The sequence below is a fragment of the Terrapene carolina genome, unplaced genomic scaffold, assembly GCF_002925995.2.
Source record: "Terrapene carolina triunguis isolate 2854851 unplaced genomic scaffold, T_m_triunguis-2.0 Scaffold67, whole genome shotgun sequence".
Classification (NCBI taxonomy): domain Eukaryota; kingdom Metazoa; phylum Chordata; order Testudines; family Emydidae; genus Terrapene; species Terrapene triunguis.
Window position 1 is genome coordinate 50,852,908 of NW_020664418.1, and position 16,398 is coordinate 50,869,305.

Below are 16,398 nucleotides of genomic sequence, written 5' to 3' on the forward strand. Positions count from 1 at the left end.
GAAACTTTAAAGTGAGACTTAAATAGTGCATAGGCTTGTGATGGCCCTGTGCACAATGGTAAATTTAATGTTTCTAGAATTTTCATCCAAAAAGGACATGATGATTCTCTTGAAGAAAACATTGTAAATTAAGGAGGGACCTATATAAATCTGTCATTTGTCTATGTTATTTTGGTGACAGCAACCAAAGGGTTGAGAACTTCTTTTTGGTGATGGGCATTTCAAGAGTTTACATTTTATTTTAATACATTTGGCATTAAACATACTGAGTCAGAAAATCTGACACTTGGAATCACAATATTAATTTGAATTAGGCTTTATTTAAATTTGGAAGTCAACTGAGCCACACCAGGAGTGGATTTGGCCTGAGAAGTTTACAATGAGATTCTATTTTTGCCAAATAACAAAGTGTGTTTCCTAGGCTACTGCTCACGAAAATCGGCATGCAAGTAAACACTTTGGGGAATCTTTGTTTATATAAAATACAGGAACACTCTGGGCTTTCTTAGAAAGCTTCTACTCAAATGTGCAAACTCATTTTTATTATTGCACAATTAACTTAAGAGTCCCAGGAAAATGCAAGTTTCTTACCTGTAAGTGGTGGTAGATCACGATCAGTTGTTTCTTCCACTTCTTCCAAACCGTTGTTGATAGTAGATCTGACTTGCACTGCTTGGCTAGTGTAAACTGCTCCATTGGTCGATGTTGCAGTACTGGTAGTGATCTCATCCACCTGTTCCATATCAAGTTGTTTGACTATTTCTTCAGCTTCAACAGCTTGCCCAGGGGAATCTGATCCTGATGTTCCTGAAATGAGGTTTCAGTACAATCATTATCCTAATGTTGAATTACTTAACAGAATATCAATATTCGTAGATTCAGAGATAATGTGTTCTGGAATAACTGAAGATGTCCCTAATTTAATTCATGATATTACAATACAAACCAAAGGTGGGTGGAGGGAGAAATCCATTTTAGATAGGGTGAAAAATACCAAATTAGTTTCTTATACCTTGTAAATCAAAGTGAAATGTGAGACATATACAACTAGGAAACAAATATTTTAATGCAACTAAGCCCATGCCTCTTCTTATATAGCTCAAGCAACCCTTCTAATAGTTAGATAGAGTTTCCTTTATGGCAACTGTAGCTCTTGCTCTGCAGGTCAACAAGAAGGATCATCTGTTCCATTAGCAGTCTAAACAACTTCAAAAAAAAATTATGAACCATACTTAGCTTTTATGTTAATATATATTATGTAGCTTTAGATAATAATTACCATTTTTATTTGCTGGTGAGAAAAAATTGAAAACAGGAGAAAATATGGTCCCCAATAATGTAGTCCGGGGCGGACTGCCAGTGGCAGGATTATCTTCTAATTTTCCATTTTGCTTTACATGTTGGTTTGTCATTTCGTAACTTCCAGCTTCTGTAAAAGAAAAGAAAAAAAAGAAAGATATAAAACTGCAGTGGACTGATTTTGTTCCTCATGTCTACTTGCGCTCTTTTCTTGTTGTAATTTTTTTTATATGAGCTACAGTGAATTTTCCTCATTCTACTCCACAGTCAAATAAGCTGGCATATGAATTTTACTAAAAAAGAACCATCACTTACTGAAAATTAAATATCTCACCATCAAAAATAACACCAGTTTTATACAGCACTTTAAATAAGCAATCAAAATGAGCAAGAATCAGTTATTATAAAAAGAAAAAAAAAGTTAAAATTAATGAGTAGTGGTTTATGAAATACTTTATTTAAACATTTAGCGATCAATCCTGCAAGGTGCAGAGTGCCTTCTGCAAGGTGCTGGGCACCTTCAGTGCCCACTGATTCCAGCGTCAACGGGACTCCAATGGATATTGAGTATGTTTGTCACGTCCCAGGATCAAGTTCTTAGCAATTCTGTATGCCATTTTTGATTCTCTAGTAAAATACTAGAACTATTCTTCGTAACCACAGATACCAACAGCCATGGAACATAATTAAGCAAATCTCAGTTTTAATTAACAAGTGAGTAAGGCTTTTTATAAATGTGTGTGTATTATCATGTGCATCCCAGAGCTGAAAAGTGCCAGCTCAGAACTGGTTTGGATAAGAGCCAGAAAATAAAGTGGTGTCATTCTGATGCTGAAACAAAGATAGTTACTTACCCTTACAGTAACTGGAGTTCTTTGAGATGCCTTTGTGTACACGGATTCCACCGCAGGTATGTGCGCCTCACACATGCGAATTTGGAATCTTTTAGCCAGCAGTCTCCGTCGGGCTGCATATGTGCCTTGGATGCCCTCACACCCCCTACAGCAAGGGTATTAAGGGTGGAGAGGCTGCAACCACCATTTAATATCCATGTAAGGATTCCATGCCAATTGGAAAGTAGAGCAGACCATGGGTTCCATGTGGACAAAGGCATCTTGAAGAACTCCAGTTACTGTAACAAAAATAACCTCTGCTTTTAGCATTTGTCCACATGGATCCCACTATAGGTGACTGACTAGCAGTTACCCCTTAAGGAAACAGGAGTCTTATCTAAATTACTGAGACACCTCTGCCCAACAGGGCATCTAATCTAGAAACTGTCACAGCCGAGTAGCGATTGATAAATATATGAACCAAATTCTTAGCAGCTGTTCTAACAAATCTCAAAAACAGGGACTCCCCGAAACAAGCTACAGATGTTGACTGAATGTGCCCTGACTCGACAGGGAAGGGGTAGTTTGTTTAATGAACAGGAAATCTTAACACAATCCACCACCCATATAGAGTCTCTGATATGACAGAGTTGGCCCCTTTATATGTGACTTTTGGTAACAAGTCTGTCTAGCCAATTTAGAGAATGGCTTTGACCTGGATAAATAAAAAGAAACATCCAGCATGTGGAGTTTAACCTCTATAAGAAAGTCATGAGGTTTAGGAAAAAATATTGGTAAGCATATGAACTGGTTCATATGGAATTCCAAAACCCCATTTGGTAAACATTTCTGATCCAGCTTGAAAGTGACTCTGTCCTTATGAAACACAGCATATGGCGGGCTAGTCATCACAGCCTGTATTTCAGTCACTGTGAGAGCTGATGTGATGGCTATCAAAAACACTGTCTTAACAGAAAAGTGATATAAAGAACATTATGACATGCGTTCACAAAAGATGCAAGTCCTATATTCAAGTCCCAGATAGAGAAAAGCTCTTTAAATGCTGGAAATGCATGAATCAGGCCATTAAAAAATTTAGACACACTGGGTCAGAGAAAATCAAATGACCTGCCTCTAGCAGGAGATATGCTGACAGAGCAACTAGATGAACTCTAACAGAACTAAATAAGAATCCTGAGTGTTTCAAAGACAATAAGTAGTCCATTATATTCTGAACAGAAGAGTCCAAGTGGTGAACATGACTCCACTATGAGAAGCATTTCCATTTAACTAGGTATGTCTTTCTGTTTGGAAACAAGACCTCTTGTACAGCCATTGAATATCAGAACACCATCACCCGACACTTTGAAAGGGGTAGGGAAAAATCATAATTCCCTAGCAGACATTTAGTTGATCTGTTCACCAAAGGACAGATGACAGCACATTTTAAGAAACTTCTACAGGTAAATCCATGTTGCATCTGAATGGCTGATAAACAGATCACAGCCAACCTCGCAGCCATCAATGCAAGCTGTCCTGAGAGAGAGAGAGAAAGAAGGAAGGAAGGAGGACAAAGGGAATCTGAGATACCAAAAAAAGTGGGGGAGAAGAGGAAGAAGTAAGAACAGGGACAAGGACGATGAAACACAACTACAAAAATAAACTGTTTTACTCAACCTATGTATTATCAACTCAATCCAAAACCCATTAAAGTAATTTCATTTTGGGATACTAGTGACAAACAGACTATTCTGGTCTAAGATAGGATTCATGGTTTAGGTCATTATCACCAGTTTCCAATGATGGAATTATTGCTTTACTAGGTAATTAAGAACACATTATTCTTTATACAACTATTTTTCTTGTCAAATATAAGAACTTGTACTCAATTGATGTAAAATAATGAGTTCATTAAGAAAATTTTGCACTGAATAATCCCTACATTCTCTGAAAATAGAACATTCCTTTGTTACTGTACCAGACAAGTCACGGCAAGTTAGAAAATAGCTTGAAAGCTGCAGTCTGATCAGCTGACAAAGAATTCCAAGTCATGTAATTATCTCAATAAACACACAAGTTGAAAATAGAAAGTCTATCTATCAACCAGATCACTAAGCTATTCAACAAACCTTTAAAAAGATTTTAAAATGTTTTAAGTAATCCAAAGAACAAAATACTTCTGGGTTTGCTTTTCAATAAAAAAAAAAGGGGGGGGGGAGATTGTAAGTTCTGAGTTCAGTGGGAACCCTGTTTAAAGTTGGAAGCCTGACTTTATGGAGTGGGTTAGGGCTAGAACAGCAGAGGTGACTAAGGACGTTAAAATATGAATGTAAATTTTACATTTTAAAATTGGCATTACTATAAGCACAGAATAATACATGCCCGTGTATGCATTTGTGAAAGAATTCCATTTCTTGCACTTATTTGACCAAGTGCCTTCAGCACCTGGAAAGTGGAATGATTCTCATACAAACCACCTGCTATGGAATGACATTTCACTTGTTTGTAAAACACTGTGAAGAGGAGCAATTTCACATCACTAAGTATCCTCTTGCCTTTCTAAGTGGAGAATACTATGGATAAGTAGTTCCAAGATATGTGGTGGTTTTCCCATAACTGAATGGTTCTTAAAAAGAAAAAACATATTCATCAGATTGTTTCTCAGTCTCATCCACCCCCCGTATACTTACAATTACTCTCCAGGAAAGAACATTTCAGATACTGTGGGTCCAACTCTGTTCCCACTGACGTTAATGGCAAAATTCGCATTTACTCCAACAGAGCAGAGTCAAGCCCTGTATTAATATGTCACCATACAAGTATTAGAGCTTGACCCTCTAACTCTGTCCTATTAATATAGGAATGGAATATTTACAAACCTCCATTTACTTGACTTTTCCGTCTTACTCGAGAGATCTGTTTGTTAGGCTTTTCTCCTGTTCGAGGAGTGGAAGAAATCAAGTTGTTATCTATGTCACGTTCAATTCTACTTCTCTTTGCAGGATTTTCTCTTTCTTCCTTAAAACAGAAAAGGAAAAATACACACTGAATACACCAGAAAATTCTACAAAAGGTCCTTTTATTGATCCTCACTTCCAGGTGAGCAATGTGCAGCATATATTTATATATAAATATACTGCACATTTCTCACCTGGAAATGAGGAGATATACATATCTGGAATTTCAAACTCCCCCAAAATGTCAGAAATTAATGTAAAAAGTGGAGTACTGGGAAAGAAAACTGTATATGCAATTTCTGTTGTAGAAAAACTTTCTTCAGATTTTTTTTCCCCTGAAGAACAGATCTGTAAATATTAAGGGTAATGACATTAAACAAATGGCATGCCATACTGGTTGAATTAACAGATAAATCTGATGACTACAATTAACTGTGACTTGCTTTCTTTGGATCCTAGCATACACAGGAAGCAAAGTACATAACGAAACCCAATATAAAATCCTTCATTTGTGGCCATCGTTACTTAATATTATGAAATATAGTGTCTGCTACAATACAGAATCTTGCTATACTTCATGATACAAGAATTGTACAGTTATTCACAGTACATATTCAGAACTAACTGTGTCCGGGCCTATGACAAAAAAATAGGAGTCAAAAATGTTAAAAGTTAAGGGTCATGTTCCACTGTTTTTTGTTACCTTAGGGTAAGGTGACTTGGCCTCTTATGACTCATACATTATTTGGCTCTCATGGAAGCAAAGCTTTTTGTACATTTTCTTTGTCATGTGTGTGTGTTTTTTCCTCCCTCCCTTCCCCCCCGTTCTTTCAATAGGTTCAAATTGTCCCATTAATAGGGCCCTACCAAATTCACGGCCCTGAAAAACATGTGACGGACCGTGAAATCTGCCCCCCCTGAAATCAGGTCTTTTGCCTGCTTTTACCCTATACTATACAGATTTCATGGGGGAGACAGCATTTCTCAAATTGGGGGTCTTGACCCAAAAGGAGTTGCAGGGGGTCACAAGGTTATTTTAGAGGGGTCGCGGTATGGTCTCATTATGCCAAACAACAGTTTTAGACTATTTTATAATACAGGGGTACTACACAGACATCAACATAGGAAGAAAATGTGTGCACTTCATTGGTCCCACAAGCCTCCCACTGAAAATAACTGGGAGTTCCTGTGATCTCCTGCTTTCTCCAATGGACAGTACTGTATATGTACAGGCAAACTCTAAATCTTTGAGAAATACAACTGCAGAGATTGAGAAACTAGATGGCTCAGTGGACTGGAAAAAGGAAACTAAGGCCTTTTACCTTCCAGGTCACTAGTTCAAATTTAGCTCAGGTAAGAATGACAGAAAGCCATTACCACCTGAAGGCTGTTCAGTTCTAACTGAAAAGCATTGGTGTTCTCATTCCAGTTCCTAGTGGACAGATACAGAATCATCACAAAAACCACTATCATGACTGGCACCTACTGGAATTCCTGTTGATAGACTCAGCAGAGAGGCAAAGAATTGAATGAGCATGGAGACTGAACTACCCTTTCATCCTAGAGGTGGTCCCTCCAAAAGAATAGATCACAGTGGTGTGAGGAAGCTACCACTGCTGCTGCCCTTGCTGTAACTGTTCTGTAAAAAAAGGATTTCCGTCTCCAGGACTGTCAATCTTGCATCTCTCAGGAGCATTACGTTCACTAAAAAGTTAAAATCCAAACTGTGGAGACATCTTTCCTTTTCTTGTAAGAAAAGCCAAAAGAAAACTCCACTACTTCTAAAAGATATTTATTTGATGAAGAAGAATTAAAATAAAATACCCAGAGAAAAGACTAAAAGCAGCAATACAAATAAATATAATAAGGAAAGAAAAGCCAATGAACAAGAGGGGTTCTGGCAAAATCAGAATCAATAAAAGTGGAGTTAAGTGTCTGTCAACAGCAGTCAAGAATAAAATTGCACAATATTAGGTCATTGTTCTATGTGCTTTATATCAGCAAATTTCTACCGTAAAGATTTCTGTTTACAATCAATACGCCAAATATATCCAATTAGTATTACTAATTGCATCATACTGAAACTAATATGGCAATGTCACATTGATATCAATAGGATGTCTGTTTTTTGGATTTTTCAGAAACCATGGAATAAAAATGCAAGTTAATGAATGGGTTGCAATGATTCCAAAGGAGAGGATGCACTGCAAGTCAGAAAAGCAAAGATAGTGTAATTTATGATGTTACCAGAACCCACAAATTAAATAAGTTTGGTATAACTTACTTCAGTCAATGTGTTGTAATGTTTCAAGTTTTAAAACTTTTTAAAAAATATCACTGGATGTGTATACCATTAAAAAACCCCACTTTGTTAAACTTCTTACAAACTGTTAAAAATGCTTATTAAACAGGGATCAGTCCTGCAAGGTACCTGATCTAAACTACATCCTTATCTGTATTAGTTTCTCTATGATATCAGACTGGTGGGCTGTAACTCTGATATTAACTTTAAAACAGGCATACTAACTCTATCTATTGACGTAAATGGGAGTTGAGAGCATTATGTAGCTTATAAGATAAGGCCCAATGTCATCATAATTTTATTGACCATATTTTAGTTACTTTTATGTAAGTAAATAGCTTGAACTTTTTGGGGGGGTTTTAAAGACCCACCCCCACAAGCCATCACTGTGATGTCCTATGACTCTGATGTCAGAATTAGTATATTTTAAAGTATATGTTGTTATACATTTACTGTCACAGATCCACACAATCTATCTCTTAATTTATATTATAATATACAGGTAACAGAACTATTGTATAATATAACACACATACCACCTGAAAGAGTTCTGATGTTACCATGGTAACCACAAGACTACTTTGTGTTGTCATGAGAGCTTTGCAGTATAGCCCAGCAATATCACTCAATAGCATGCATGTTAATGCCACTGGGACCACTACAAGTGCTGTTCTGGACACAGAAGACAAGAAAGACAATATATATGAAAAACATGGAATTTTATATTTAAAGGGAAGCTGTGAAGATAAAATTTAGGATGAAAATTTAAGATTAAAAAAGGGATGGGGGGGGATTTTACAAAACCTAAATCATCAGAAATCTCCCCATTTATTTTTTAAATTCCAATGAAAACTGTTTTTGTTTGGACTTAACCATTTCCCTGAAGTGTTTGCAACCTAAAGTATTTTGCTTTGTGCTAGAGCAAGGGTCTCAAACACGCGGCCTGCGGAGTTATTTCCTGTGGCCCGCCATAGGTGCTGACTCCACCGGCAGGCAGCCAAGCTCCCCCTTCCCTGCCTCCCCGCCAGCGCGCCGCGTCCCCTCTCCTCCGCCTACCTCCCAGTGCTTCCTGCCGCCAAACAGCTGTTTGGTGGCGCTTAGGACTTTCCAGGAGGGAGGGGGGAGGAGCGGGGACGCAGCATGCCCAGGGGAGGAGGCGGAGAAGAGGTGGGGCGGGGATGGGGTTGGAATAGGGGCAGTGAGGGGGCGGGGACTTTGGGGAAGGGGTTGGAATGGCGGCGGGGAATGGGGTGGGAAGAGGCAGGGCAGGGGCATGGCCTCATGGAAGGGGTGGAGTGGGAGCAAGGCCAGGCGCAGGGGGGGCTTTTGTATATTTGTATGAAAAGATTTCAGTAATGCGGCCCTCGGGCCAATGTACTAGTCCTCATGTGGCCCTCATGGTGATTTGAGTTTGAGATCCCTATGCTAGAGCATAGGAGTCAGAAAGTGAAATCAATTTATTGCCTGAGTTTAGTGATATGCAAAATTTAAACAGTTTTAACAATACACAATTTTCCACAGGTAAAGAAAAATGTTAACATATACATAATTTTTACAATTCCTTTAAGTCAGTGCCTATATCCTGCTGAACAAATTCCTAGAACACATTGAGTTGCATGGTATCTAAGAACATAAGAATAGCTATACTGGGTGAAATCAATGGTCCAATTAGCCCAGTATCCTGGCCAGTGCCAGATGCTTCATAGGGAATTGAAAGAACTGGACCGTTTCAAGTGATCCATTTCCTGTGGTCTAGTCCCAATTTCTGGCAGTAAGAGATTTAGGGACACCCAGACCATGACTAATAGTCATTGATGGACCTATCCTCCAGGAACTTATGTAATTCTTTTTTGAAGCCAGTTATACTTTTGGCCTTCACAATATCACCTGGAAACAAAGTTCCACAGTTTGACTGTGCATTGTATGAAGAAGTATTTCCTTATGTTTGTTTTAAACCTGCTGCTGATTAATTTCATTGGGTGACCCCTGGTTATTGTGATATGTGAAAGGGTAAACAACACTTCCTTATTCACTTTCTCCACACCACTCATGATTTTATAGACCTCTAACATTTCCCCACTTAGTCATCTCTTTCCTAAAATGAATGGTCCCAGGTTTTTTAATCTCGCCTCATATGGAAGTTGTTCCATACCCCTAGTCATTTTTATGCCCTTCCTGTGCCTTTTCCATTTCTAATGTATCTTTTCTGAGATGGGGCAACCAGAACTGCATGCAGTACACAAGGTGTGGGGGTACCATGGATTTATATAGTAGCATTATGATATTTTCTGTCTCACTATCTCTCTCTTTTCTAATGGTTCCTAACACTCTTTTTTGACTGCTGCTGTAGATGAGCAGATGCTTTCAGAGAACTATCCACGATGACTCCCAGATCTGTTTCTCAAGTGTTAACAGCTAATTTAGAACCAAACATTTTATATATATAGTTGGGATTATGTTTTCTAATGTGCATTACTTTACACTTATCAACACTGAATTTCAGCTGCCATTTTGTTTCCTAGTCACCCAGCTTTCTGAGACAATTTGATTAGAATTTTTTAAACTTCACTGCATCTTTACATATTATTTTAACTATAATGCAAAATTATAAAGCTGCCATTTTTAACACTTCACTTTAACACTAAAAAACTATTTTCTGATCTAAACTTCATTTATCTGCCATGTATTTCTCTGAAACATTTTTGTATGTTTCTGGCATCCTGGCTCTTGTTCTTTTTTTAATATCTACGGTTTTAAAATGGCAATATCAGAACTTCTGACTGATAACACTGACTGAAGAAAGGTTTTATAAAATCAGAGCATCTTTTAAAAAAAACAATAAAAATAACAATTTTGAAAACTATTTCAAAGTGGCACTCACTCAATAAAAGTAACGTACTGTATATAATCTTCCCCTAAGAATTTGCACTGAGCAGGTTTTAATATGAAAATCTGTGTGCTTCAGATCTGTGCCTAGATAGAGTTTGAAAAGATTCAAGTAATTTAGCCCTGAAACTTCATGTCTAAGGTGCGATAAGTAGATACAAAATTCACTGAGGCACACGGAAATTATACCTGATTATACTATAGCTGAATTTGGCCTCTTGTATTTATAAGGCAACTTTTCTTATTTCTCCAATGGAACACCTGATACTAAATCCTCAAACTTATGGCACTATCATAAACGTCTGTAATTGTTCTAACTGTTAGCCGGACAGTGTCAGCAACTTTGCAATTTAACTTCTATATCTGCATTCACACACAACTATTATGGGGCAATTTTTGTATTCTATTGTTTATAAAGCTGTTCTGCCTCCACAGAACATGCTTTTACAAATTCTTATTCTTCTTAATACAATACTTGATCAAATTTTAGAAAAAACGAATATGACTCAATTTTTTTTTAAAAAACAACGAAACACTGAGCTCATACCTTGGGCGTGCTTCCTTTAATAAATTTTTTGATTGATGACAACAGACCGGTTTCATTCTTCTGTGGTTTTCCTCCTCCAACAGGTAAGCTCTCTTCTACCTCTGAATGTTTCCTCTTTGCTCTCAAAGCACGCTGGGTGTGAATTTGATTTGACTGCTGAGAAGCCTTCCGCGTTCTCAGCCTCATTTTTTATGTGTACCACATGTAAAACTATAAAAGGAAAAACAAGAATACTAGGTTACTGAGGTTCTGTATTAAGCTTGAAAGTATGAATCCCCCACAGTTATATATTTATAAATGTTAGTCTGATGCACTGTGCTTAGTTTTTCACTCAATATGTATCTCCCTTAATTTAAAGAATACTGCATTTTTGGGCAATAGAGCTAACTTGGTGTCACGCTTTGCACCGAAGTATAAATCATAGTAGAGACTGTGCATTAGATGTGTGTTAGGCTATCACAATTTACCAAAGGAATAGAAAGCTGATCTTCTGGACTACCATACCTGCAGTTATCATAAGAGACTGATGTTTATGTCCTAAACATATTTACGACATAGGAGTTAGTTATAAAATACCCATCACTTGGTTGTTTTTTTCTCAGAAATTTCTTTAGTGCTCAGCTAACTCCAACTGCTGAGTAGACAGATGAAATTACCTATACTATGTAGATGTTTAGGTACTGCAAAACAACAACTGCTCTGAGGATTTAGGAAAAGATACCAGTAGGGAAGTGGATGGTTCATGGTCACAGTGATATGATTCTGAGCTTTTCACCCGTAGGCCACTTCAAATCCAACCCAAGTAAATAAACAGTGACCAAAGTTACAAAAAAATGCTAGCAATTGGGTAGTCTCATTTCCATTCCTAGTAGAGAGATCATGTAACAAAAAGTATCATTACCTACATGCTTTTTAGTAGACTCAACAGGCAGCAAAGTGATGAATTGGCAGGGCCTTTCAACAGAACAAGGTTGAACTGCATTAGAATGATTTGTGCTGCTGCTAGTTATGTTGTACTTTCTATAACTGTTGACAAACATAGGGCTTCATTTTCCACAGATGTCAATCTGGAGCTTTTAACCAGCACCAAATTTGCCAACTATTATATCAAAGAGTAAAAGGAGTTAAGATTTTTCAAAGATTGGAATAAATACTTAAGTGTTCTCCAGAATTTAATGAAGGCTCACAGAAACAGTAACACAAATTTATAAAAGTTGACCATTTATAATCTTGTGTGTATCAAGTAACAGAAGCATTACAACTCAGGGTCTAGCTTTATGTGTCCTCATATTAATATTTACAATAAAATCACATTTAGTTGTAAAACAATGTATACAGAAAGGTTAAGGCAAAGAAATAATGAAAACATTCTATAAGACTTTAATCCACTTTATCTCTTCCCACCCATTCACCAAAAGAGGAGGTTATTTATCTGTAACTGGAGGGTCTTCAAGACATGTGGTCCCTATCTATACTCTGGGGCTGGGGAATTCAAAAGTAGCGTACTTTGATCTGCGTACATGCCCTGACTCAGCTCATGCCTCCGACTGAGGGGATAAAGGGCAGGGCGAACCAATCGCTTTTCCAGTTCCTTTTCTACCGTGAATCAGATAAGATCCAAAGCAGAGGGGAAGGAGGGTAGGTAGTGGAATACAGATACACATCTCAAAGAACCTCCAGTTACAGGTAAGTAACCGCCTCCTCCTCCTCTTTGAGTGATGGTCCCTACTGTATTCCACTGTGGGTGATTGACAAGCAGTACCTAAATAGGAGGAGGGTGCGAGGATGAGTACTGACATCCCAAAGGAGGATCAGCAGAAGAGTCCTGCAACAGGGCATAATCCCTTGCAAATGTGTGAATGGAACTCCATGAGGCCACTTTGCAAATGTCCAGGAGGACTTTTGAGCGCTGACAGCAGGAGTAGAATGCAACCAGATATCCATTTGGAGATTCTCTGGGTGAAGATGGCATGCCCTGACTCCTTCTGCTACAGTAACAAACAGTCTCAGGGATTGGTTGTGTTCCCTGCAGGTAAAAAAAACAACGTTCATCGAACATCAAGAGAGTGGAGTCTTCATTCTTCTGCAGAAGAATGTGGTTTCAGGAAGAACACAGGTAAGTGAATGGATTGGTTAAGGTAAAATTCCAAAACTATGTTAGGGATTAATTTGGGGTGTAGATGTAAAGAAACCTTATCCTTATGGGATACTGTGTATGGAGGTTCTGCCATCATTGCTCCAAGTTCACCAACCTTCTCGCTGATGTGATAGCTACGAGAAAGATGACTTTGATGGAAAGGAGGGACATGGAACAAGTAGCTAAAGGCTCAAAGGGGAGCCTTGTTAGCACTGAGAGAATGAGATTCAGATCCCACTGGGGCGCTTCTGAACAGGTGGGAAAGTTCTTATTAAACCTTTCCAGAATCTTATAGTCAGTGGGTGTGCAAAAACTGAGTACCCTTGAGAAGGTGGATGGCATGCATGATCACCGCCAACTGGATTCCTAAGTGCTGATGGATAAACCTGATGTTTTCATGCATAGGATATAGTCTAAGATGAGAGGAATATCCATAGTTTCTGGCAGAAGGCCTCTTTGTTGTGTCCAAGACGAAAAGCATTTCCATTTAGCTAGGTAACGTTTTCTAGAAGACTCCTTTCTACTATTAGAGAGAATGTCTCATACAGCTGAAGAGCAAGAACATTCTAAGGATGCTCCCCATCCAAATGTCAGGCCCTGAGGTGGAGCTGCCATGGATTGGGGTGTTCCACTTTCAATTTCCACATGGATCTTGCTGTTCCACTGGGTAAGTAGCTCGGGGAACTTTGGAAGGATGATTAGTTGGCAGGATGACATGCTAGGAGGTTGGGAAATCAGAACTGTCTGGGCCAGAAGGGGGCGATCAGGATGACCCTCTCTCTGTCCTGCTGGATCTTGCATACGACTCATGGCAGGAGCGGTAGCAGTGGGAACGCATAGTTGAAATGGTCTGACCAAGTAAAAAGCAGAGCATCGTCCTGGCAGTGATGACCATGGGCTCCTCTGAAGCAATATGTGGTGCATTTGCTGTTTGCTTGAGAAGCAAGTAGATCCCTGGCTGGGGTTCCCCATAGAGTAAAAATGTTGCGGAGTACTGCATCATGAAGCTCCCACTCATGGTCAAGTGCAAAATGTCTGCTGAAGGAGTCTGCAAGCATATTCTGCTTTCCCGGAAGGTAGGCTGCTCATAGGGTGCTGAAGCACCAGTTCCAGGGGCTGACTGCCTCTGCACCCAGGGAGGCAGACCTCGCTTCCCCTTGCTTGTTGATGTAGAAGACAATTGTAATGTTGTCTGACATAAGGACATGGTGAGCGCGGATGGAAAAAAAGACTTGCACACCTTCCATACTGTCCGTAGTTCCAGGATATTGATGTGCATCCTGGCCTCTCGAGATGTCCAAGTCCCATGTGCTCTGTGGTTGTTCCTGTGCTCTCCCCAACCTAGTTGGGATGTGTCTGTAACAATGATCCTGTCTGGAGAGAAAGGGGACCCCCACACATCCTGATGAGGAATTTGTCCACCATAACAGGGAGGACAGTACCTTGGCTGGAACTGTACCATGGGGTTCATGGAATGATGCCTTGGGGAGTATACTGACTATAGCCAAGTTTGAAGGCAACAACAGTGGAGACTTGAGAACAGGGTGATATAAGTGCACAGGTCATGTGACCTAGTAGGGACAGACGTGTTTTGACCGGTACCTGAAGGTTGCGTGTGATGTGAGCTATGATATTGTTCATGGTCTGAAATCTGTCCATGAGCAGGTACACCCCTGTGGTGACAGAATTTAGGGTTACCCTGATGAAGTCTAATCTAATGCTAAAACTACTGTTAAAACGGCTAAAACTATAAACGATTAAGACTGATAACTATTTACAATAAGGTTCTTTATTGTTTGTAGGTGAAGTCGAAGCTGCAGACACTAAGGGTTCTGACCTGGACCATGAGGTGACGAGAAGGAACTGGAGAAGCGAACAGTCTGCCTTTCCCTTTACCCCTCCATCGGAGGCACGAGGTGAGCCAGGCTCACATGTGGAACAACCATCACTACTTGCAAAATTTCTGGCTCCAGGCTGATGCTGCACATGCATAACCCACAGTGGAATATAATAGGGACAATCACTTGAAAAAGAACATGAAGTTATTTACAACTTTTTTACATGAAGGTTCAAAATAACAGCATTTACTAATATAATTTGTGTCTTATCTTTTCTTCTTCATGACCTGAGGCTGCTAAATTCATTTTTTGTGTAATCTATAGCAGGGGCACTTTAACAGGGTAGTTCACCCCTTGAATTAAATCAGGCCCAGTTCTCCTGTTTCAGTCCAAGCATGTCCTCGTTTGATAATATGAGGAGGGTGGGGCTGCCTCGGGAGTTGTTATAAATAAAAGACAGACCAAAGCCAAAAGGGTGTTCAGAACCCTGAGTCCAGAGAGAGCTTAGAGGAAGAGCAGAGCTGGGTTGACAGCTTCAGGAAGGGGGATGCCCCTGAAGGAAGGGGTAGTGAGATGGCCTAGTTGAGCAGTGAAGTCAAATCAGGCTAGTGAAAGCAGAAGGCAAGAAAGCAGAACGGGGGAGGGGGAATTACCTACAAACTTCCCCAGGCTAGAGAGCCCTGACCAGAAAGGGCTAGAGAGAGTTGAAGGCTGAGAGCAGCAGATGGAGATGCCTGCCAGAGAGCTGAAGCCAAAGGGCCAAAGAGGGTTGCAGGCCAGGGCCCACTGATGTCTCCAGACAAGAGCTGGAATTGTATCTCAGCTTGGGTAACATGTGGTCCCTGAACGGTGCAGCTTGGCGAGGGATGCTCGAGCTGTACAAGAGAGCTGCAGACTGTTGTGAAAGGTGCTGGAGTTGTACTTGGATTGTCGATGAAATGCTGGGGACTGTTGACGGTGATGTACTTTTGGATTGTGCTGGGGGTTCTGGACTGTGGTTGTGGGACTTTTATAATAAATTAACCCTGCAAAGGGCGATTTATATACTAAGCTGTACTGAGTTATTGGGAACCGCTGAAGGGGAAACTGAGGCAGGCACACTGGGCATGCCACAGCCTGACATAGAAGGGCAACCCAGGTAGAACCCCTCTTTATCACATATGGTGGAAAAATGTGGACAGGAGATCAGCCCCTGAAAAGTGGTGACACCAGAAGAGGGAAAACGAAGCAAGAGCTGCTTGCAGGGTTACCCTGAAATCATTAGGGAGTGCATTGGTGGTGGACAGCCACCTAGAACCCTAGTTAGGTGCTTATGTACAAATCTAAAGGAAATGTATTCTATAAAATGGAAGAAATTGACAAATATTTATTGGTAGTTTGGGCCAAAGATACTTTAACATCTATATTATATAATTTAATATTAAAAATATATAAGTTCGTGATGATTTTGTTTTTATCTACTCATTGTGGGTTAAAGGGGCTTTAAAGGCTTACATCATAAACTAAACTCATGTTGTTGGCTATAGGCAATGGAAGTAGTGACACCTATAGTCAAGGTTGTCCAATATTTTCCATTATATGTCCCTGTTTTCAGTTGTT

The 16,398-nt window shown here is 39.6% G+C and overlaps 1 protein-coding gene across 2 annotated transcripts in view; it reads right to left on the reverse strand.

Annotated features, from left to right (window-relative positions):
* Nucleotides 1-16,398, reverse strand: part of CTDSPL2 (CTD small phosphatase like 2) — a 67,450-nt gene that overhangs the window by 22,901 nt on the left and 28,151 nt on the right. Inside the window, exons 1-5 of one of the 2 annotated variants that reach the window (XM_024199571.2) lie at nt 14,799-15,784; nt 10,825-11,034; nt 5,012-5,150; nt 1,280-1,429; nt 592-807 (exon numbers count right to left, since the gene is read on the reverse strand). In XM_024199571.2, coding sequence (XP_024055339.2) covers nt 592-807; nt 1,280-1,429; nt 5,012-5,150; nt 10,825-11,010 — 691 coding nt within the window. In that variant the 5' untranslated portion in view covers nt 11,011-11,034; nt 14,799-15,784. Of the gene's footprint in view, nt 1-591; nt 808-1,279; nt 1,430-5,011; nt 5,151-10,824; nt 11,035-14,798; nt 15,785-16,398 lie in introns of those variants that run through there. The other variant, XM_024199570.2, reaches the window with a different exon arrangement.